Consider the following 25,363-nt stretch of genomic DNA (forward strand, 5'->3'; position numbering starts at 1 on the left):
AACGTTTTCGGTGGTCTTCTACGTTCTTCGTTTCTCACGTCAAAATCGCCATGTTTGAATTTTTTAAACCACTCAAAGCACTGTGATTTACCTAGAGCATGCTCACCGTAAGCTTCGACAAGCATTCGATGCGATTCTGCAGCAGTTTTCTTCAAATGGTAACAGAAAATCAATGCTGTCCGCAAATCGTAACTTCCAGGCACAAAATTCGACATGTTCAACGCTATTACAAACTATGCTGTTGTATGAAACTTGTATTGTTGTGAGTTGAAAATCTTTGTCAGATGTCAACAAATAGAAATGGCGCTAATAACGCGGTTTGACGGTAACTACATTGACAGCTAGGGCCATCTGTGGGCAAATTCCGGTTTCATATTTACAGACCTGGTATATGTAATTTAATTTTAACCTGTACAAAACACTTAGATAAACGGCACCTTATTAATACACACATCTTTAAATGATATCCTTTCTTATTCGCACTTTTGCAATTTACAACACTTATTCGGCATTATCTCGTTTGTAGATTTGCAGTTTTAATAATATTAATAGCAGTAGATACGAACACATCAAGTATCACATACGTACTACTACATACGCATCGGGTACTCACGTACACGCTACAAACACACCGCCGCACTGTAGTCTGGATCTCGAAAAGGGTGGCCAAAAATCGAAAAAATGAAATTCATCATAATGAGTTTAGTACCATAGAATCTTATAGAAAGGGCCTTGCTGCATGTTATTCCAAAGGGGTAGTGAGATATCTTTTATATCTGAGACGCTACGTTAGTTCAAAGTGACCGTTCTCGGAACACCGTGAGTCACGCATAGCGTCTCCGAAATATCACGGTTATTTCAAGTGCGTGTAACTTTTTATTCGAGTGTCCTTTCTCAATTCTGCTTGATGGAGGGTGTGACCTTGAAGGAAGGTATGTAGAATATTTACGTATATAAAGTTTTCATTAATTTATACTCGCGTGTATTAGCAATCATGTCAAAGACCTGTCTACATAATTGTTTCTCTTTTAAAAATTTTTACCGTAAATCGTCGAAAAAGTTATATATCTACGGGAATCCATGAATTTGTTTTATTGAGCACATAGGTTAGGATGTTGTTTTGTAATGAAATTTTGAAAAAAATTCTGCCCGTCACTGCCTCTGTCGTTGTGAGGTTAGGAATACGCGACGCCGAGGCAGCTGCTCGGTTAGGTTAGGCTCGACGCAGAGGTACACAGCAGGGATCCGGGACCACGGTCTTACATACAGGCTGGAAATTCCGGTGGTGGGGGTAGTTCCCTTATTGAAGCCAATTTTATTTTCTGTAATAGCCACTAGAGGCGTTGCGATCTAGCTCGCTCGGAGGTGAGACGCTGGCGGGGACGGGTAAGAGCAGAATGGTAAACTCGCGTATACACAAATATATCGATTGAAAGATGTTAATCTGGTCAACCTGAATTAATATACTAAAATATTTCTCTGGGTGTTGCTTTAAATTATTTCGCAAAGCAATATAAAAAAATGAACGCTTTACATGATATAAGATAAATTAATGAAATAAGTATATAAAAGAAATACACAAGTTTTTCTTTTAAAAATTAAGTACAAAAAACGAGTTATTATTTTATATGTGTAATTTGGTATTTCTAGTTTTACGTATTCAAGTTGTCAAGTCAAGGTAAATATGAATAAAAACCAACTCTTCCATTTTCACATTGAGCCAAGAATCCAAAAGTGTTAAAATCCATCTAGCTATTTTAGAGATATTGAACTGTAACATTTTATTTGGCCCACTGTGTATAATTATGATATATTTATATTCACATTTTACCGATATCTTTATTGACAAACAAAGCGATAGCAGTAGACATGTCACCGATAAATTAGTTTAATATAGGAAACTGTACGTCTAATCAATATTTCAAAGATACCACATGATTGTACATACTTCATTGAAAAAATAGCCTCATATTAATATGATCCAATATATTTTATAATTCTATAATGTATACTTTACTACCTACAATACATCTATATAAATCTACAAAATGATACATTAAATAAAAATAAATGATAAAACCTAAAAAATGTAGATGAGATGATGAAACATTGAGACCAAATCTATTTCAGGCCATTATGAACCAATTCCGGAGATTGCTGTTGAAGCAAAAGCAACATCTTAACCACTACTGTATGCAAGATTCATTATTCCGTTCGTTAATTAACCTTCGTTAATCGTAAGTATATATGTATATATAATTCAATTAAAATACAAGTGTACAAAACAATATTCATACTTATACGCAGAGTGCAATGCTTTGAACGCTATATGAAAATATATATATCATTTGATTTTGTCATTGGCCAACATCTCCAATCGTCTGATCACTTTCGCGACATCGGCGTTTCTGTTCAATTTCAGATAATCGATCTTCCGCACATTATGTATACTAGTCCAAGTGGGTAATAGCTTACACAGCAGCCGTAAATGTTCATCCATTTCATTCGGCGTTAACTTTATCCTGAAGGAGTTATCTAATCGTTGTACCACTGTCTCCATTGGTAAGACGCCCTTTTTCTCCGACACGTAAATATTGCGGAGTATTTTCGCCAGTTCTGGGAGCCTTGAATATAATGTAGCCTCCTTGTCTGCGCTTGGTGTTCTCGTCATTTCCTCTAACGCTTTAGCCGCCTGTCTCGCGCGTACCTAAAGTATTACGAGTCATGAAGAGACGTGAGATAAAAGATGTACGTTGTAATAAACATGTTAAGTATTACTTCTCAAGATATACATTTGGTTGATCGATTTACCTTTTCTAGTAGAGATTTGGGAATTCCCTTGAATGCTTTAGTGAGGTACATGTCTTGATGCACACTTGGTGTAATCGGTGGGGTATCAACAATAGCGCTATTAACATTCGGGATATTATTTTTTGTGGTTTGAATCATGGAATCCTGTGTGGGAGATGCAGAAGTCGACTTCGAAGTCATCTTTGCCTCAGCCAGTCGCTGCAATGCTTTCTCCATACGAGAACCAGGGTTCAACAAAGATTTAACTTTGTCTGTAAAAAAGAAAACGAATAAAAGAATATGATAAAAAGATTGGTAAGCAGAGTATACTCGTCAGATATTTTGATATAAATCCTTCATGCCAATCGATAATTAATTAGACGCTTACATATTCTATTGATAATTCGATCTTTCCTGATAGAAATTTTAAATTCATTTTCAATGGTTATCTTATTAATTACAGAACGAGTCAGATGAGATAAATGTATACTATATGTAACTGTTAAATTGTTATACATAAGCACTTTTATACCGATCATTTCGCGTTTTGTGCTGATTATTCAACAAAGTCTTGCGACATCGGGACCGAACGAAAAAATAATTTCGCGAATACTTGAGCGCATTATTACTGAAACCTCTTGTGCAATATTCTTTTTGTCCTACTTTTCTTTGAAATTAGGACCGTTATATCATTATACATAACATATGACAGGTAAATTTATATGGATGATTTAAATTTCTGATGTCATTCCAAGGTCTCAAAATGTTTTCAGCATAATGCATTTTGATAAACAAAGAATTAAGAAAATTAATTTTTTGTAGGCAATATTCTTACTTTTGTTGATATTGTCATTCTTACCAAGAACATCTTTGGCAGTTGCCTTCTCAGCTTGAGGCGGTTGTGGTAATTCAGCTTTTTCAATTTCTTTACATGCTTCTACATCAAACTCAGGATGCCAACGCATTATCTTTTCCTTCTCTATAATTATCGGGGTCTCCAAGCTCATCAAAAATTTGTTATGCTCTTCTTTGACTCTCTCTGTAACAAAGATATTGATAATAATGTTTAGATATACAAAATTATGGTAGATTCAAAAAATTTATAGTGTAACAATTTCTTTCCTAAACAGTACCTAGTAAAATATTATAAAATTTCCGTTTCCTGTCGAGTAATATAGTAGGTCCCATATTATTGTTGGATGCAGATTTCAATATATTATCTTCATCAATTATATTTTTGCTATCACTTATTTCGACTGTAGGCGTCAGAACCAACTCATACTTCTCAGTTTTGGATACTGAACCAAATTTACGATGCTTCTCTTGTTGGTAGATATATGCCTCAGGATAAATAGTCTTTATTTGAGCCATATGATCCTGTGTGAAATTATGTCGCAACAATTCTTGGACTGCAGGTTTCAACTTACTAAATGTTATCAATTCCTTTCTGTTATATAACATTGCTGACACCTGAAAGTGGAAACAAACAACTATGTATTATATCATAAAGCAGACATGGACAGTGTATAGCATGCATAAAATTTTAATTTGTTTTAAGTGAATATTGTAATATAAATATTCTGTAAGACAGAAATATTACCGTTTCTACACATCTGAACACTTCAGCTAAGAATCTATAATTGTAGGGCAATATTAATGATGATGTCTTGGTTTCAGTAATTGCCAGGTGCTTTTGATAAGCTAGTTGCTTAGTAGGACTGCACTTCATAGGGCTGGGTGTTGTTTCTTTAGGCTCGAACAAGATTTTCTTCTGAGGACTCACTGTTAAGATGTCTCTATTCTTGGTTGGAGTAGATAAGATCTTAGATGGAGATCTGGCAATTTTTTGCGGACTGTCAAATGAGAAAGAAATATATTTATAAATTATACATTTTAACTCATTAAACTCTAGAAAATAACAATGCAGTTGCAAGAATTTACCTCACAGGAATCTCAAGTTCTATTTTTTCAAACTTCTGCATTTGAGGCTTAAGGTCATTCTGCTTTTGTATCCTCTCTAATTGCTGATCATAGCTTTTAAGTCTTGCTATGGAAGCTTTCAGCTCTGACAATCTAGAGGATTTATTGATTCTGTTCTTGATGTCGTTTAAGCTCAAATTCTCAGTAGCTAATCTCTTCATTGTCGAGATCTTCTTTGGAGTTTCTAAACCATTAGATGATAAATCTTTTACCTTCTCCTCCTTAATTGTGTCATACTTTGGAACATCATTAGAGAAATTTTTCTTGGGAGTCATCAGCTTCTTCGGGCTGAGACTACCCTTCTTCTCGAAGGGCACTTTCTTACTTTCCACATCAGTAGCTTCCATCTTTTGCAAGCTTTCCCGAATGTCCAACTGATGTTCATCCGCGGAAAACAGTCTGCGTGAACGCAGCACGCGTGTCTTGGGTGTCTTGGCAGTCTTCTCTGTATTCGCTTTTGGTGAGTCAAAGTGGATATTACGAACCGCATTCTTTATACTTGGGGAATCCTTTACCGCGTGCTCTGCATTCCTCAAGATGATTTTTGGGCTCACCATACTGCTCTCATCGAGGTCCTTGCCTCGTTCTTTATTGATGTTGTACGCTTCGTCACTCGATTGTTCTCGCTCCAGCAACAAAACTTTGGACTTACCTCGTAAATCTTCGGACGCTTGACGCTTTCGCGTATTAAAATACTCTGTTATCGAGGGTTGCGACATGATTTTCTTATATATCTACTTATATATAAAAATACACGCAAAATGTACAAGATATGAATAAGATCACGACGAATCGTTACAGCTACCTGCGTCTTTACCCGTCAAATGGTCGACGGTCAACGCAGTATCTCTGTATTTCTTTTCCCGCGCTTTTATCACATTATTACTATGGCCGTGTTCTAAAATTCACTGTCAGTACTGAAAATATATAGTTTGTGTCACACAAATTATAACTTTCCAGCGCTGGCAGTGAATTTTGGAACACGGCTTTCAGTTTAGGGCTAATGATTGCGTTCAGAAAACAAAACGCTCACTGAGCGCTTAGTAACTATTGGTCCTTACTGTTAGATCCTTACATTCAGACCAATAACGTTGACGAATTAAGGCTCATCTACATTAGCTGTAAAAGTAAGGCTGTAAGGTTGCAAGACACGAAATGAAATATTTTCATTCGCTGACAGCTTACGTTACAGCCTTACAGCCTTAAGGTTCGTCTACATTAGCTGTAAGAGTAAGGCTGTAAGGCTGTAACGTAAGCTGTCAGCGAATGAAAATATTTCATTTCGTGTCTTGCAACCTTACAGCCTTACTCTTATAGCTAATGTAGACGAACCTTTACTCTTACAGCTATAGACGAGCCTTTACTCAACCGTTGTGTAACCGTTGTGTTTTCTGAACGCGGCCATTATTACATGTGTCGGCTGCGTTCCGAAATCGACTGCCAGTATTGAAAATACATAGTTTGCGTTACGTATACTACAGATTTTCAGTATTGGCAGTGAATTTTGGAACGCATATGATATCGAAACTTGTGTATGACAAGTTTGTCGGACGATCCGATTGGCTGTTAAGGCTTGTGTCCACAATGCTAGATCTCGATTCGTGTTCTCAATCTGAAATAAAGTTACTAGATATAAAATCGTGGACACAGATAACTTGAATAAAAATATAGTATAGAAATCTCGAAAATTTGTGTCCACTATGATAGAACTCGGTTCAAGTTGTCGATCAAGAAAAAGTTAGTAGATATCGTATTGTGAATATGTACACTCGTGAACTAAAAGGCAATGTTTTACAAATATTAAAGAATTGAAAAAAACGAAAAAAATTATAATTAAAGAAAAATTAAAAATAAAAATTTAAAAATAAAAATTGAAAATTAAAAATTAAATAAAAATAACAAATCAAAATTAAAAAATACAAATTTTTAATTTAAGAAATAATTAAGAAAAAGGGATGCCAAGCGGATTCTAAATTACGATTTTTGAACATAAAAGTGGCTATAACTCGGAAACGGCTCATTTCCGGACCTATGTTTGTATGAACTTTTTTGCTTGTTTTTGGATCCCGAATCACCTCCCGAAGTGGAGTAGGCGATTTTTCGGACACCCTGTATATTCACTTATAAATATGTTTTTTGGATTTAGGGCTGGTTGTTCCAACTTCTCGGTAAGTTAACCGATAGTTAAATCATACGTTTGTCTTTGTTTTTCCTTCAACTTGGACAAAGACAGACATATGATTTAACTGTCAGTTAACTTACCAAGAAGTTGGAACCGACCCATAGCTGGAAAACGGCCCATGAAAGCACTATTTCGCGTTCTCGCCGCATGAGGTCGCCAAAGTCAATTTATTTGTTCTTGGCTCCTATAGACTTAAATTCGAGTAAAACTCTATATAGCTGATTAATGAAAAGCTCATATAAATTCGGCACGATCTTTTTGAATGAGATATGTCAATACACGTTACTGTGAGTGGGAATCCTGTAAATATACGCCGTGGAAGAATGGTGTTGTCGGATTTGGATCAAATTAAAAAGAACGAACGTGATCGCCGACGAAGGTTACGTTTGGAACAGGTATATTTATAATGCGATTTAAAACTTTGGAAACCTAGTCCTTCTTGCAGATGTAAATAGAATATAAATCCACAAAACACTATATAATTTTTAAGTTTCTCCTAACTCAACTAGATTTCCAATTTTTAGTTTCATATGAAATTGTGAATATTAGTTGCAAATGTTATTAAATAACCATGTATTTTACACATATTTTACATTGAACCAAATCTCTGATCTTTTTGTAAAAAAACTCTGTCTTATAGGTTCGTCAGCAATCAAAGGAAATATCAAATAGACTTTTAGAACGTGCTAAAAAGATAGCAAGAGAGGAACTTAACAAATTAGAAAAAGATGCAAAGTCAGAACTTAGACAAATGCATGATAAAAAGATTATGGAAATACAAGAAAAGTGTCAGGAAGATTTGGAAGACATTGGTCAAGCTCATGCTTGTGCTGCGTTGCAACCAGATATTGATGCAATAAGGGAGGAAGAAGGAAGAAGAGATAGAGCTATGGCTATAAAAAGAGGAAAAGATGCTGCACAACATATGAGAGAAATAAAACAGGTAACAAGAGTAATGTTTATATGTTTATATTATTAATGCTACATCTATAGAAAATAATTTTAAACAATATAATCAATTATACCTTTAGAAGGATAGTACAGAAGTAACTCATCAGGAAAGATTACGTAAAGTACGGGAAGAAGAAAATATTAGGGCTGCAACAATAGCTAAGCTTCCAAAACCAACAACAATACTTGAAGATAATAGTAATTCAAAAATAAATTCCTCAACAGAAGATTCCAATGAAGAAGTTATTTGTGAAAGGTTAACACCAAACAAGAAGAGTAACAAAGTTCTTCCTAAAAAATCACCCAAGAAAACAAAAAAATCTAGTTCAAAGGTGTGTTTATACACTTATGTTTATATGTGTTATATTCATCTAATTTGTCTATGTATCTATATCTTTTAAAACAATGGAAAATATTATTTGTTTAGGAATATCAAAAAACTTTATCGCCAAAACCAGGTCCTTCAGGCTTACAAAAACAATTTCGTAGAATGGCTTCTAAGAAGAAAACAATTGACACTGACCGTATTGAACATATCATTGATAATGCAATTGATGAGCACCAGCCACGAAGAACAGTGCCAGTTATAAGCACTACACCAGCTAAAGCTGACAAAATAACAAGGTGCATTGTTACATATATTGTAAAGTATATATAAGTATAATCATGTAATAACCCAGTATTTTTCATAAAGATGCTTCATGATATTTCAGGTACAATCCAGAGGATTATACACAAGATACATCGGATACAAGTAGCATTAGTAGTAGTGGCTCTAGTTCAGTTAGTGACGACTCCTCATACTTTTCTGATGGTGCAGAACAGGTTTCTTATAGGAAAGATGCAAAGACGGCTGTTTTAACAGGCAGCAAAGTACGATTATATGATCACGATACACGTCAAAGAAATGTATACAACACGCCTCTTGGTATAGTTGAAAGAATTGATATTGGAAATGAGGTTTGTTCATTATTGTATATTAATTCATGTATTACCTTAATTCTCACATGATCCTCGAAATCATTGCAAGTTTTTATTACAATTAATTTATAATTATATGTTTTCTGTAACAGCCAAGTGCGATAGAAGCAGCACAAGCAATGAAAGATGTAGAGGATGCAAAAGCACATACAGTCATGTGTCGTAAATTAACTGCTCAGCGTCGTGGTCAAGATGCGATTTTACGCGAGAAAGTACGGAGAGATTATCAAGCGCTTATAAAGAATCTTGAGCATCTCACACAAGAAGAACGAAAACTAAAAGCTAGTCAAATCCATTCTAATGCGGTAGGTAATATATTGAGGACTCTAGAAAAGATTTTCAGTGTTTTATATAGAAATGTATTTACGTAGAACTGTATGTTTAAACATTTTCATGCTCAATTAGGAAGAAGATACACACGCACGATTACATCAGAGAACTAAATGCCAAGAGGAACATCGAAAGAAGATGAATCGTGCGGCTAGAAATGTTCTGAGTACAGATAACACGCTGAGTCGATATTCTCATCTCGCAGAAAAGACGACCTCACCAGCTCAAAGGAAGGATGAAATTTGTAGTGACGTGCCTAACTCAACGTGGCAAGAACCTTACCTGGATAAAGAGGAAATTACAGTATGTCATACACAAGATCAGGATAGCGAAGTATCACGCGAGGAACAAATATTAGATATGTTGAAAAAAGTCGAAAGACAAAAAAGACTACTGCTAAAAGAGTTTGGTGCAAGTTTGCCGGACAACATATTCAATGCCAGTGTAAAACCGCTGTTTGGAGACAGAACACCGGCTCCAGCAACAGCGCAAGTTGCAGATACTGCCAAGCTTTCGTCGCCTGAAATTACAGTCATCAACATGTCCAATTACAATGAGTGTGCGAAGAAGGATCGCAAGGTGAAGAAGAAGCCGGAGAGCTTGTCTACGAAAAAGATCGAGATTGCTATACAGACATCATTGGACAGAATTAGTCCAGCGGAAGACAAGAGTATACAGGTAGAATTACCTCAAGAAAACGTCGATATACCACATTCTAGTACATATAAAGATGTAGGCACTGGTCAAGCATCTCATCCGATTGAACCACAAGTTACCGTCATCACGCCAGAGACAGATGACAGCAGTAACGATTCAACGAGCTCTGACATTACCGGGATGATCATTGAAATTGATAAAAAGGAAGTAACGGTGACACCTAAAAAGAGGAAAAGTAATTTGAAGGTATCAAAGCGACCGTCGCCTCGAGTTTATCAAAAGATTCGCTCAACGTCCGTTAGTTCTAAAGCTACGTCGCCTATGAAGAGGTTCTCGAGGTCTCATTCGAGTTCTCGCCTAACTAGTCCTCAGAAAAGGACGAAGTGCACGGATGCACCGGATACAGCTAGTAGAAGAGTTGATATACACGTGAGCAAATCTGAATTTAACGACGAGACTGACCCGTCGCAAGAGACGAGAGTGTCGATAGACGCCAGCGCGGAAAGTTCGCAGACGTTTTCAGGCGTGAATGATCAAGATGGATCCACGGGCAAGCCGTATCGTATTCGGACGCAAGTGAAAAAGTGGATCCGAATAAAAGATACCTCAGACACTACTTCGACGTCGTTTGCAAGTCCACCGCCGGTAAAACCTCGATCGATGCTTGATGCTTTGACTAACATTACACCGATCTTAGAGATGTTGGATTCCTCGAGAACCGAGGAATTGAGAAGATTACGACAAGACATCAGTCCAGTCTCCACGCCGGAAACTCCTTCGCCACGTACAATGAGAATGCCGTCGAACATTCCACATCGTGATAAGATTAGCAGAATGCTTAGATATAATTCGAATAATTCTCAGAACAACAATAGCGTAACATTATCATCAACTCAAAACGATCAGACTTTATCAACAGATCCATCAGATCCCCAGGAGGCTGCAACGTCGAAATGTGAATCCGCTTCTTTGCAACAACCATCGGTATCATCCAAAGTTTGTATATGCAAGAATCCTAAGTGCAAATTATTACATATAAAACTCGATGACATTCACGATTATGCGCTGAAGAATTGTCCTGAGATATTGCAGAAATACGAGGATCTGCAGAATTTATGCGCGGAACGAATAGCATCCTTAACTGATCTCATTGAAAGAGTGCGAAGTGAACAAAAAGGTAAAGTGTCACTGACGATATTATTTACTTATTTTTATATTACATATTTTTATCACTTTCTCTATCAATTCGATTCTCTTTATTGGATGGAATCAATTTCTACTGCATAAGATTGTCATTCATTTACGATTTCCCCTAATTTAGTAGAAAATATCCTTTGTGGGAAATTTTTAATAATATAAATATATATATGTATGTATGTATATATGTATATGTACGTATATTGTAGATATGGACTTTTCATTAATCAGTCCCAGTGATGAGACGAGTTTGATGCAGTTACCTACGTCCAAACCAGTGCGCAGTGATGTGCAAGCAATACGAAAACTGATTGAGAGTATAGAAGCAATTCATTCTCAGCTTGCAAAAACTCTCTTTGAATCGCAAAAAATTATAGAAAACGGGGCAACTTCCGATAACGAAATCTCACGCGATGCAGAAGTTCAAGTGACCACTTCTACTCCTAGAAGTAAATCAATAGATACAATTACAGCTCCTATACAGAAATCTGAAGTAGCAAAAGCTAAGCCAAAAGTTATAAGCGATGAAAAAGTTAATATACAGCTTAATCGATTTAAAATACAGCAAAAACCTCAAGCAGTGCCCGCAATAAAAACACCAGAACGTAATTCTTGGCCCCCATGTGCAGTTTCTCTTCATGAAGAGGAGGTGATAGAGAAATTATCGAAAGAAATTCTAGAACAAAGTAAAAGCTTAGATAAAGCAAGCACTGCTTTTGTTAGCTTAAAAGAAAATGATGAAATTTCTATGCAACGAAAAGGATCGCTTTCTAATGATGCTAGTTTGAAAAATAATTTATTAGAACACAAAAAGGACAATAGCATTATAAATCTTGTCCAAGAGGTAATAATTTAGTATATATTTTTGTTTTTATGGAAAATACATTAATTAACTTTACACCTGTGTATATGTATCTGATACATTTAATGTTTAAAAGTTACAGTTTAATGTTTAAAAGATAAATTTAATGTTAAAAAAAATACAATATATGAGGAAAACTATAATATATATTTACTATTTACTATTTACAGAAATTAATTTAGATATATAAGTAAGATATAAGCATCTTTTTTTTATATTTTACATTCTTTTAGGTAACAAAAGAAAACGATTTCACTCCCATATTAGTAGCTATTCCCAAAGTAGCACGTGCTCACGGAACTGTGACATCAATAAGTGCAAGGCCTAAACCTCCTGTTACATTGTTAAATGCACCACATTGGTAAGGTTTTCCTAACGTATGATTGTGTATAAGTTAAAATCTTCAATTTATATTTTAGCTTTAAATTTTTTGTATTTAAAGCAATTTAAAAATTTTTTGCATTAAAAACTTAAAATATACTAACTTAAAATATACTTTCTAATATATACTTTAAATACTTTCTAATATGTATTTAAAATATACTAACCATTTCTTTGTTTCATTTAAACATAGGCAAGAATTAGAATCATCAGGGCATGAATTGTCAACGATAGTGGAATTCGACACGACAGATACTGTCAATAAAAGCATCAAGAGCCCGACAAAATCTAAGAATATGGCTGTAGATACTGTGGAAGATTTGCAAAACATTTTATTAAAAGGAACAATAGATGCGGAATCTAAGTCTGCTATTACTGTAAAACCGTCAGTGCATGTGGCTCCTTTATCTGTTCAACAAGATCAAAACATTCCCGTACAAATAGCGGATTCTACAACCGACATGAAGCATTTTGTCGATTTAATTTCTGCACAAAGATCGCAAGAAGCTACAACCATCTACGATTCTCCGGGAAAATCGAAAAATGCGACTGATTGCATTGCGTCAATGAAAACTGAAGCTGAGCGAGATTGGGTAGATTGTACGCTTGAAAACAGTAATAAACAGTTACAATGCAATACAATCACCGAAGATCCTATTCTTCAAGCAAAAGATATACTTGCACTTGGTTCTTCCATAAGTACCGATTTTAATAATCAGCATAAAAATAGCCAACACAGAACAACATCCACTAGCTTGAATAGCTTCTCTGGATTGTCTGGCATTTCTGAGATAACGAGTTCTCCATCGTCAGAACTTTTAAAGTATGCTTCATCCCCGGAAGAAATGGAGACTGCTCTGAAGAAGTTGGGTTTGAGCTGGGCTGTTACGACGTTAAAGAAAACTCGAGAAGCAAGTGCTCTTAGTTCATCATCAAATTCGGATGTTACACCGATAAATACGGCTAGAAGAATGATTTCACCAACTAAGAAACATCTGGATCCAAGTGGCCTTCCTGACATTAGTGATGTGTCGTCGATATCGATCAAAGAAGCCAATAAGAGTACAGAGCAAGCTGTGCTTATGAAAGGAAGAACTTCCACGCCTAAATTTCAAAACTCAAATTCTAACAGTGAAAGATCCAGTACTACGAATACATCTGGAAGTCTTCAAGAGCCAAGCGATAGTTTAACTGTACCTAACGTGTCGCTCACAAAGATAAAATCTGATAATAAGCAATTACAAAATCTTTGACATAAAGTATTTTGTACGTATAATTTCATTAATTACTTATTAGAGATGTATATGGCATTTTGGTGGAATTTTATGGGGGATTATAATTGCATGTATGAAGTAGAATATTTTCTATATGGCACTATTTTCAAATGTTGATATATAAATAATTTTTATCTTGAACAAAAAAAAGAGATACTATATAATGAATAGTGTGCTCACATTGTTATTACAAGTAAATCAAAATAATGGAATATTATAAATATTATGGAGACTTATGAGGATTATTTATAGTATAAATGAATAAATCATGGATTTGCTTATTTGATGTACGATGAATTATGATAAAAGCCAACAAAGCAGATGACATAAAATTTATACAAAACCTTATGTGTGTGGAAAAAAGCAAGATTCTCAATTATTAATAAAAATTAACGAAGCTGAATGAGCACATCCGTGACTTACCGATAACGTATGTCGAATATCTATCAACTAATTATAGTTTTCTAAAAAAGTTATCAAGATGTTGAGCGATTGGGACATGTCTCGGTGTATTGTTTGAATTGCATTGAAGTAATAATGCTAAATATTGTAGCCAGTATCTTGTTTTCTAATATCTTGCAATTGTTCCATAGAAAACTCAAAAATTTATTTTTCATCTTATATAATTTTCTGTAGAATAGAAATAGTTATATATATGCGATATTAACTTAAAGAATGATTTTATGCTACAATTATAAACAAATGAAACTGAAAATAGTAAATTATGCAATTATTGTGTTCAAATTAACAGAATACTGTTTATATAGTATTGGAATATTGTGTCTTTGAAAGCATAAGAAATTAAGGCTGATAAAAGATTTTAGATATCACTGGTTTTAAAAGAGCAATTTTAAATGTGAATATAAGAGAAATATTTATAAGAATTTGTAAAATAGAGAATTTTTATGAGATGAATGTACTTATAAGAAATAGAAGATAATATTCTACAAAATATGTATTTTTATCATCCAAATTTAATATTTTGTATTTTTTTAAATATACACAAATATATATATATATTTATCTATATATTTGTTTTCTTCTATAAATTCAAGAACAAGACAAATGGGCATGATATATTACATATATATATATATATACAATATATTTAATTGATTAAACCTTAACACATTTATTCTCAGCCATATGTATTTAATCAAATTATTGAAAGATATTACAATATTGCATGAGCAGTAAAAGTTTTATATTTGGTGAGTGCAAAAATTTTAATGGATTGATCTGGTAAAAAAATATGTTTGTGTGCATTAAATGATTTAATTAAAAATGATCTATTCTTTCTTCTCTCTCTCTCTCTCTCTCTCTCTCTCTCTCTCTCTCTCTCTCTCTCTCTCTCTCTCTCTCTCTCTCTCTCTCTCTCCTCTCTCTCTCTCTCTCTCTCTCTCTCTCTCTCATTCCACCGAATAATCACCATTATATTTTGTTATCTTTGATATATTATACATATCAAAGATATATGTTTGGAAGTGCCTTCATAAACTGAATCAGTTACATTTTTGGAGTTTTCATATCAAAACTTTGCACTCCCCTAATATATAATTTTAATCGTCATGTGACATGGACGAACGATCTTCGGCCGTTCTTAAAGTCACTGAAAAAAGCAACGTAACTATTTCCGGTAGGAGAAGTAGACGATTGGTCACCATGTGACTCATGCACTATTCCCTAGCATTGTCACTTCCTATACTCTGGAGTCACAACGACAAGACCAATCATATCCGATTGTTATCATTGCAGTTGAGTAAATATTGTCCGTCGGAGAGGATTTCGAGACAGCTTGGTTATTTATCAGAGTTAAGAGTTTTCGTGGAAACTAGAATAGCATATTCATAAAAGAGTGAAAGAATAGAATAGTATATGCGGAAAATGTGATACTGTGTTTCAAAGGAGATGTATATCTGTAAGAACATGACATGAACACAAGAAGAAGAAGGAGAACTGTTGTCCGGCCGAACACGATCTCGACACGGTCGTAGTAAAGACAGGTCTGTCTCTTCATATATGTGCGATGATACCCTCAACTCAAATGAGGTCCTTACGCCGTATCTTGTATTATCATTGTATCTATAAATAAGAATGATCGATAGTTTCTCTCACTTTTGTTAGACGGATGTGCATAAACCGGATGATGATTTTCTTCCGCTTAATTTCCTCGAGAATCGGAGTCGTGTGCTCCGTTGACAACGTGGAGTTTACCCGTGGAGTCGCTTTGTACCGCTATTAGTCGGAAATAGACAGCTCTGAAACAGAAACACTCATTCTTGCTGAGTAAAATCCGATGTCGTATTTTCTGATACATGGCATGAGAGTACAAATGTTGAGGATTAATACGTGGACAAACGTGAGAGCGCTGATGGTTCTGTATTGTCAGTTGTAGACTACAGTCACGCTCAAAACAGAATCTTGGCACGATCGTTCTTATCGACATTCATTATTGCGAACAGTTACATTGTCGACGTTACAATTAGCTGTACAAGTGTGCAAATTTAATCCTTTACTGCTCCTTGGCTGCTACGTACAGTACGATACGATATAATAATAACTATGGTGTTTCGTGATATTTGCAGCGTGTCATAGCGTCTTTGCAGTTACGAGAGACGAGAGCTCACCCGACGCTTCCACCGCACGTCGTTGATAGCGCTGCTATTTCATTTGCAACATAGCCAGTTACAAGACGAGAGACGAGGCGATGCTGGGTCTGGGTGGTGATAGTATATACGTCTGAAATGTATATCGACGGTATACATTTCCATACACGAGTTCTTCGTACATATTAATGATGGATCTCTCTTCGGCGCGATTCATGCACGTTGGATGAGAATTACGAGCCAGCGCAAGAATTAACTGGAAGCCACGAGATCACCGAGTAGGTACAAGATCAACGAGTTTCCGATTGAGTGCTAAAACGTGACCAAACGTTCAGTGATTTTATCCAGCATTGCTGAGAGTGTGTTAAATGTGTATTCTGATCAACGGGAGAGAGCTCGATCGATGTGCATTGTGCGATTGTGCTTCGTCGAAACCAAATTTTTCGGTAGCTCCCAGATTCGCAGAATTTTCTCAGCCTAGTTGTATCAATGTTCTAGCAAATACGTTGTTCAATCGTGGATATGTCGATAAATTGGAGGACTACAAGACAGTGTTTATTTGGGAATGCATGTTGAATATCTCGAATAATGAATATTATCTTAGAATCGCAGAGTACAGTTTTAGAAACATACGGTGAGTAAGCTGTGATTATTCTTATTACTGTTTACTTAATAAGTAGGTGTACAAAGCGTATGCAATACATAGAGATCTTCCAGCTTTGCAAAAACTATCAATTTTGATGGGAAGTTTGCTTATAATATGTTATTTATCTGAAAGATTAATAGATTTCATAGGAATTGATATAATATGCTTAAATATCACATGAATTGTTACTTTCCAATGAAATTTTTAATTAATTTGATAAAGGTTATTTCATATTTTGTATTCTCTCTTTATTTTCTATACTTTAATTAAGTTGTATAGTTTATGATGACAGAATATGTTTTAATACAAATATATTATTGTATGTTACAGACATATGTATATAAAAATCATATTTTGTCACATGTATTTTATATAAAAAAATGAATGTATTATATTTCTTGTTTTAATAACCATTTCTTGAATACAATAAATTGTATTCTAATTTCATTTATTCCAGACTGAGAGTATATATGGAATCAAAATGGCACGCAAACGTAAAACTGAAGTTAAAGCATCTGTAAAATCATCTCATAGATATGTACCTGTACGTAAATCTAGTAGACAAATAGCCAAGAAGCAGATGGAAGAAAAGAAAAATGGAGAGATTTCACAGACATCTTACTTAAATAATTTCGACGATTCTAAATCTACTAATGAAGATCAAGTAGATTCCAAATCTACTAGTGGAAGTCAAGTTTCATCAAGGAAGAATCAAAATTTGCAGAAGAAGCATAATAAACATAAAGACACTTCTAATAACAGTGTAACTATAAATGATGAGAATACTATATATGATGCTTCTCAATGCAAACGAGATGCAGGAGACAGCGATAGCCAAGATGACACAGATAACATAATTGCTAAATCTGAGAAACTTAGCCCAGAGGATGTACGACAAGTTGTAGTTGGTAACACAAATCCAAGTAATGAATCCTTATCTGCACCAATATCAACAGAGATGGAAGTGTGGTCAGAAGATGTCATAGAGGAAACAATAATTTGTGAAGAAATGGATGTGGAAGAAGATGGTGCTAATTTGCCGCAAGATAATGTTATGGTTGAACAAGTACTGCTTGTGAATGAACCTAATCTGGAAGACAAGGATTTTGTGGAATTTACTGTGATACAAAATGAGGATGGTACTAAGTCTATGGTAATGGCATCTAAATCTGAGAATGTTTCAAATGATGAGTATTGTGCTATTCAAAGAAGTGTTAATAGTATGTGTACCAGTGCACCAGAAAATTCCATATCAATGATGCAAACAAACGAATCAGTGATTTCAAGCAGTGAAAATTGTAACATTACAGATCCCAGTGTAAACAAACCATATGTTAATAAAAAGAAAACAGTATTAGAAGATAAGTTTAATAGAAAACAAAAGAGTGGTAAAACAATTTACGACAAAATAAGAAAGGAAATTTCAGAATCAATATCTGATAAAGTTCAAATATGTTCTGTTAATGATTATTCTGGCTCCAGTAATGAGTTATTAGAAGATAACTGCAAGTGGGAAAGCAAAGACTTACAAACAAAAAATGTGTATAAAGATTTGTCAAAGGAAGACACAGTTTCCAAATTGGATAACAAATTGGCAGATATGCAGATAAGTGAATGTTCAAAGGAAATACAAAAATTGGTGAATGATCTTTCTAGTGTGGAAAATATTGACTCTCCAGTACAAACTCCTTTAACTATAGAAAAATTGTCACCAGTAAATATTGATGAAGAAAGCAGTTCGTCGATATTAGATAAAATGGAACAATTACATCATCCAAATAATTCTGTTAGCTCTCACATTACAGACATATTTTCAAATGCTATGGAGCCCAATAATATAATGAAAAATGAAGAACAAGATATTTTAAAATCTGATTCTTACAATGATAAAATACAATGTACAGATCAAATTTCATTGAAATCGAGAATCATACAGGATAAGAAAAATACACATCAGCAGAAGAACATGGAACATTTAGAAATTATTGATGAATTTCAAGACAGTGAAGGGGATAACAAAGTTGATAATGAAGATATGAAGCTATGCAGCAGCAGTGAAAATAGTAACGACACACTTTTGTCACTAACTAATTGTAAAACTCGGGAACTTGATGTAAAAAATATAACAAACAATGCAAATGATATTGACAAAAGAGTTGAATTCAGAAGTCGTAGTGGAAGCACTGATACAACAGGTTCTGAAAGTGGCTCAAATAGTTCGGGTGTAAGACGAAGTAGTAGAATTCGGTCTATTGGATTAATGAAACAAAGGTATATATTTAACTTACATTTTAACTTACATACAAACAAATTATAGAATAAATATTTAAATTATTTTGTTATTATATTTCAATGAGATTTTGCATTAATGAGTAGAAATATTATATTGGTATGTTATTGGTTGGCTCATATTGCATTAAATATAATGTAATTTATGGATAAATAATCTTCTAAATTTTAAAATAAAAAGTTTAATGTAAAAAAAATTAACTTATTTTTAGATCACGTGGACGTGGCTTGGTTACAAAGCCTAACATAGACACTTCAAAAGTAACTCTTCAGCAAGAAAAAGAAAAAGTAGTTAACAATATAAATCCTGCAATTACTCAGGAAATAAAAGTAGATAACTCCGAAGCGCAATGTGATAAGGAAAATAGTTCTAACAAGATATCGACGTCGCTTGATACTTTAGCTCCATTAAGTACTAGTTATAATACCACAGGATATGATTCTGATTCTTCAAAGCCAGTTAAAGTAAAATCTCGCTGGCGAAGATCGAGTGAGCTGGAAATGGGAAGTTCTAGTGCAAGCTTTGGATATCTTACTAGTTCTGTATCAATGCTTGGATCATCTGTTGCACCTTTATCTGAATTAGGACGTTCTACATCTGTTAATACAGGAGAATCTACATCTTCAGAATCAAAGCATAACATTATCAGCACAAATATAAAAACTAGTGTAGAAACAGAACAAGTCAAAGATACGTTATTAACATCTAATAATGTTTCTATTGCTTCAACAATTGCACAAAATCTAAAAGCTATTGGAGCAAAGATTCCATTGCCAATGGTTCTTGGAACAGAGGATAGAGAAATGGAAGAAAGACTGAGTCAGTTTGAGCATTTACGTGAAAATTTGTATCTTACTGAAAGGTAATTGAAATTAATAGTAAATAGAGTTAAGAACTAATATATTAATGATGTTCTCCATAGACAATTATTTTATATGTGTAAAATGTTACATATTTGTAATGTTTGTTAGATATACAAATAAGGAAACTAAGAGAATGGTGTGTGACTGTTTCTTAACTGAAGAAGAAATTGAGAGAGGAGAACTTGGTTGTGGAGAAGATTGCCTTAATAGACTCCTCATGATAGAATGGTAAATATCCATTTTCATAATGTAAAACATGAACTCAGTATTCTATAATTTGTATTTGTAGATCGTATAAGAGAGGTGTTGAAGTAAAGAATAGGAATAATGTTCCTCGTTTTTATTATAGTGGACCTAGATGTGTAGTAGGGGACAGATGTACAAATAAAAGATTTCAAAATTGTGAATACGCTAAGTGTGAAGTGTTCCGCACAGAGAAAAAGGGTTTTGGATTACGTGCTATCGTTGATATAATGGCGTAAGAAAAATCTTAAGATACTTTGATAAAAGAAAATTTTAAAATATTTTGATGAAAGATATGGGGTGATTTTGATAAAATGAAAATCGAATATAAAAAACGAAGTTTCTTATCTTCATGTTATTTTTACGATTACAGAGGCGAATTTATAATGGAATATGTGGGTGAGGTTGTAGATCCGAAAGATTTTAGACGTAGGGCAAAAGAATATTCTAAAGATAAAAACAGACATTACTATTTCATGGCACTAAAATCTGACCAGATTATAGATGCTACTATGAAAGGTAATGTGTCCAGATTCATCAATCATAGTTGTGATCCAAATGCCGAAACACAAAAGGTAGGTGTTTGCAGTATGTTGTATATTAATTTAAAATAATTTTTGATACGTTCAAATGTAAATGACAATAGTTTTTGATACGTTCAAATATATAATGGTATTGTATTGATCAATTATTTGTAGTGGACAGTAAATGGGGAATTACGAATAGGATTTTTTAATAAAAAATTCATAGCTGCTGGTGAAGAAATAACATTTGATTACCATTTCCAACGTTATGGGTATACTTTCTGAACATATATTTTATATTAATAATTATAATACAGAGATATTTGTTTACTTGCATACGACACATAAGTCTATACTAACTTTTATCTCTAATTGACTTTATTTATTTAAATATTAGGAAAGAAGCTCAAAAATGTTATTGTGAAGCACCGAATTGTCGAGGTTGGATAGGTGAAACACCTGAAGAGGAGAAGGAGAAGATTGAAAAGAAGGAGAAACGCGAAAAGGATACAAAGAAGAAGAAAGAAGAGAAGAAACCTGCTGATTATATGGAGGATGAAGATGTGAGCATTGTGCAATGGATAATAATATTATTTATATTATATGCTAGTTGTATTTTATATATTATTTTATCTTTTTATATTTTACTTTAGTTGGAAGAAGAAATAGATAAACTGTGCTCAGGTGGTTTGAAGAACCGTGCGCACACATTAACATTAAGCAGATTAATGGTTCGTAGCAGAGAATTAGAACACAGAACGCGTTTGCTACGTCTTATACAAAGTGGCGTACAACCGTGTCGAAGATTATTTCTGGATTATCACGGTTTACGTTTAATATGGAGTTATGTTATGGATATCGCAACGAATGACACAGAAGAAGCTCAACAGTTTCGCTTAGAAGTGTTGAAAACTCTAAATACACTGCCAATACCCAACAAGACGATGTTAATGGATAGTAAGATATATGGTGTAGTTGAGAAATGGGCGAAAGGGTTATATCTTTCTCCAAATGCCGATTCTCCAGAAGATGATCAGGTTAAATCAAAGACAATTTGCGAAGACTTGAGCAGCAATTCTGACAGCAACGAAAAGAAAAGCCCTGAGCACTTGCACGACATTCCAGATAAACGCAATAACAACATTGAAAATTGTTTGGCAGTTAACGAAATTAAATTAGAAACTCCTGAACAAGCTCTTATTCCCGATTTAGCTTCTAGTCTTCTTGCCGAGTGGTCCAATCTTAAAGAAGTTTTCAGAATACCAAAAAAAGAAAGGATTGAGCAAATGAAAGAACATGAAAGAGAAGCAGGTTGGTGTTGATTTTAACAAAAGATAAATAGTATGTGTAAAGTCAAAAGATATTAATATTAATTTATAATTATTTTAATTTTTTATAGATCGCGGGTATAGAGAAGAACTGGAGAAAGAAGATAAGAGAGGAACATCTTATGATAGGTATGTATTCTTGTGTACTTAATATTTAGTACTATATAGTGTGTTGTCGTATCAGCTGAAATAATGAAATCAAAATTTGTTTTACTATATATAAGATTAAATGTTTAATAAACATAAACATTAATTAAAAAAATTATAATTATACGGAATTACACAAAAAATATACAATTCAAACATCTATTGTAAAGTAATGCTTTTTAAATCAAGCATTAAATATTTCAGAGGCTAAAGCTTGCGAACTTATTGTTATTTTTTTTTTTTTTTTTTTTTTTTTTTTTTTTTTTATAGAGATGTAGAGAACAATGTGTACGAATATGTCTAAGGTATTTGTGGCATCTCGAATCAAACTATATTGATTTCATAAATTTTTAGGCATAGATCTGATAGATATACTCGAAGCGAAATGGAGAAACGCGGTGACAGAAGACGAGGACGAGAATCTCCAGAAACTGAACACAATAGAGTAAAAGAAAAAAGAGTAGAAGAACGAAGTAGCTTAGTTCCTATACCACGCATGACAAAATATGAGCGTAGGCAATTATTTGCACTACAAGTCGCAAAAGAAGAAGAGGAAAGGCAACGTCGTCAACAACAAGAATCGTGGCAAGAACACGAAAACAGATGTTTGGCATTGGGTATAGACCCCCATACCACTGCCATGGTTGATCCTCAAACTGGTTATCCTGTTTTTTATAATCCGTCATTAGGACAATGGCAGCATTATTCCACTCAAGGTAAATATGCAAATATGTTTTATATAAGTATATTGACTTTTTAAATGTTTTACTGATCTATTAGATCTATATCTATTAGAAGTATTTTGATACAGAGTGATGTATATATATATTTTTTTTTTATATAGAAGGAGGAGAAGTAACGCAACAGTGTACTCCTATATATGTAGGCCCTCAATCTACTAATATAATAGGGCAGACTTCTCATGTACTACCATCATCAATGACAACTGATATATCGTCCGGCATTACAAGTGGCATTTCGCCTGGTGTGCCATCAGTAGCTTATTCATTAAGTCAGACAACTGTGTTCAGTCAAACATCATCCTCCTATTCTTTGATATCACACCCACAACCATATTCCGAAGGACAACTACCTGTTCCGAATAGTTTAGTGTCTGTTCACGGTGGGACACCTCCTATATCAATTCAAACACCTCTTTATAATCACCTCGAGAAGCCTGCTGATCAATTTACATCTGCGGAAAATCGACCGTCGCAACCTGAGGTTCCCCCAATAGATTTACCACCGAAATGGAAGAGTGCAACAGACAGCAGAGGTAGAACATATTATTACCATGTGAAGGAAAGAATATCGCAATGGCTACCTCCACCACCTGATCATATTGGGGTACAACCAGACTCCTCGTCTACTTCGGAATCTAGTGAAGAATCTAGCTCGTCGAATGAAGATGATGAAGATCTCGATGATGACCATACCGAGGATCAAAGGAATGACGATATGGAGACAAGCAATGTTTCAACAGAAAGCCCTTCGAGCACATCTAGGCCAAATATGTCTAAAAAGTTAAGTGGTCACAATCTGACTGGAAGTTCACTGCCGTTTACCGAGCCTAAGAAAAGAAGAGAGGGGCTGGTACAAGAAAGAATTATTAGTGTGAGTATATATTTATTTTAAGAGTTTAGTTATGTTATATATACATTAATATTAATAAATTAAAAGAGACACATACAAACACACACACACACAAGATAAATTAAAAGGAAATTTCTTTTGTATATTTTGTGTATGATGTTAAAAATTTTTTGATATTAATACAATAGTTGAAGATTTTTATTTCATTTCCTGTAATTTTGAGCAATGTCTTTGTCGTTTACATTACAGCCACGTAGGGAAGAAGATCGTATCGACCACAAAGTTTATAAAGAAATAAAAGAAAAATTACGGCGGCAGAAAGAGAGAGCAAAACTGAAAGATCATGTTGAGAAGTTAAGGAAACATCGACGAAGTAATAAATCGAAATCACATTCGCGACATGGATTGAGCAAGTTGCAGTCAACATCAGCCGAAATGTCTCCTATGTCTGAAAGGAAAATCAAGGATACATTTAGAATAAATATGGCTAATGTAATGGTGCACTTTTTAAATCCATATAGAAAGAATGATTGCAAACAAGGTAGAATAACTAATACTGAAGATTTTAAGCATCTAGCTAGAAAGGTATATCGATTTTACTTTAGTACAACAAATTTGACTTACGACAATATCGATTGGTTTTATTTTTCCTTCTATCTATTTAATACGTCCTGTGTGTATTCTGTTACAGCTAACACATTTTGTACTTGCAAAGGAATTAAAACATTGTAAAAGTGTCGATGAATTACAATGTAATGAAAACGTTAAGCACAAAGCAAAAGACTTTGTACGTAAGTACATGAGTAAATTCGGCGCAGTGTATCAGAAAGGTACAGATGAAGATTAGCTGTGTAATTTATAAAACGAAATTGTTATTTATTGCACGGGCTCTTTACTTTGTCTATTATGACATATATTTAGGTAATGCTCGTATGTAGATAATACACATTTATAACTGCATTATTGTAAAATAGGCAAGTTTGTATATGCGTGATAAGCGTTTTCATGATTTAGCGGTTAATAAATTAGAAAATTTTTAATTTCCCATAACTTTATGTGTATATTTGAATACACATTCATTTACATGCTGACTATGCATGTTGTACCTTTTATAAATATTGTAACTTATATGCCAATACAGTGTAAAATACATACTTGGATAGTTGTTTAAGATACTACTTGACCTACCTTTTTCAATATTCATCTTATAGTATAAATATTCAGCCAATATTTATTTATATAATATTACGAAATGATTATTTTGTAAATATTAGATTATACATAAATTTTTAACTGCTTCACACTAAGTTGCTGTTGTATGTGCTTATTGGCTTGTATAATATTTACAAAAAACCAAACAAAGCTGAAGGGTAAATCTTGCATTTATAAATTTAACTTTATATTATCAACATATTTTGTCTATACATGGTACAAAAATTGATTCTGTGATGCGTGATCTTCGAAATGAAAGCAATGTAAGATATCAAATAAAAAGAACTATATGTTTATTATAGTAATTATTATTTATCAATCATGAT

At 33.9% G+C, this 25,363-nt stretch overlaps 3 protein-coding genes and 1 long non-coding RNA gene across 4 annotated transcripts; 3 read left to right on the plus strand and 1 right to left on the minus strand.

The window, feature by feature from the left end:
* Positions 1–387: 387 nt before the first annotated feature.
* On the plus strand, positions 388–3,063 carry LOC105190390 (uncharacterized). Its single transcript, XR_003113919.1, has 4 exons — positions 388–932; positions 2,131–2,237; positions 2,423–2,748; positions 2,821–3,063. It is a non-coding gene; the product is annotated as an uncharacterized LOC105190390 (long non-coding RNA).
* On the minus strand, positions 2,232–5,631 carry LOC105190391 (DNA replication factor Cdt1). Its single transcript, XM_011153128.3, has 6 exons — positions 4,732–5,631; positions 4,391–4,643; positions 3,924–4,260; positions 3,650–3,829; positions 2,812–3,062; positions 2,232–2,707 (listed from the first exon to the last, which is right to left on the minus strand). The coding sequence occupies exons 1-6, from the start codon at positions 5,487–5,489 to the stop codon at positions 2,345–2,347; spliced, it is 2,142 nt and encodes a 713-aa protein (XP_011151430.1). The 5' UTR covers positions 5,490–5,631; the 3' UTR covers positions 2,232–2,344.
* A 1,365-nt stretch (positions 5,632–6,996) lies between these two features.
* Positions 6,997–14,510, plus strand: LOC105190389 (uncharacterized). Its single transcript, XM_011153127.3, has 10 exons — positions 6,997–7,347; positions 7,593–7,895; positions 7,984–8,235; positions 8,331–8,527; positions 8,617–8,863; positions 8,977–9,189; positions 9,290–11,048; positions 11,278–11,912; positions 12,164–12,291; positions 12,505–14,510. Exons 1-10 carry the CDS (start codon positions 7,222–7,224, stop codon positions 13,562–13,564), a joined length of 4,920 nt encoding a protein of 1,639 aa, XP_011151429.2. The 5' UTR covers positions 6,997–7,221; the 3' UTR covers positions 13,565–14,510.
* A 540-nt stretch (positions 14,511–15,050) lies between these two features.
* On the plus strand, positions 15,051–25,064 carry Set2 (SET domain containing 2). The gene is made up of 16 exons (XM_011153126.3): positions 15,051–15,588; positions 16,171–16,469; positions 16,690–16,825; positions 17,295–19,108; positions 19,339–19,989; positions 20,099–20,218; positions 20,340–20,468; positions 20,607–20,808; positions 20,932–21,029; positions 21,155–21,320; positions 21,411–22,068; positions 22,157–22,214; positions 22,587–22,948; positions 23,077–23,846; positions 24,075–24,410; positions 24,517–25,064. The coding sequence occupies exons 4-16, from the start codon at positions 17,319–17,321 to the stop codon at positions 24,670–24,672; spliced, it is 5,496 nt and encodes a 1,831-aa protein (XP_011151428.1). The 5' UTR covers positions 15,051–15,588; positions 16,171–16,469; positions 16,690–16,825; positions 17,295–17,318; the 3' UTR covers positions 24,673–25,064.
* The last annotated feature ends 299 nt before the right edge of the window (positions 25,065–25,363 follow it).

Source organism: Harpegnathos saltator, unplaced genomic scaffold, assembly GCF_003227715.2.
Source record: "Harpegnathos saltator strain DR-91 unplaced genomic scaffold, Hsal_v8.6 scaffold688, whole genome shotgun sequence".
In the NCBI taxonomy this organism is placed as follows: Eukaryota; Metazoa; Arthropoda; class Insecta; order Hymenoptera; family Formicidae; genus Harpegnathos; species Harpegnathos saltator.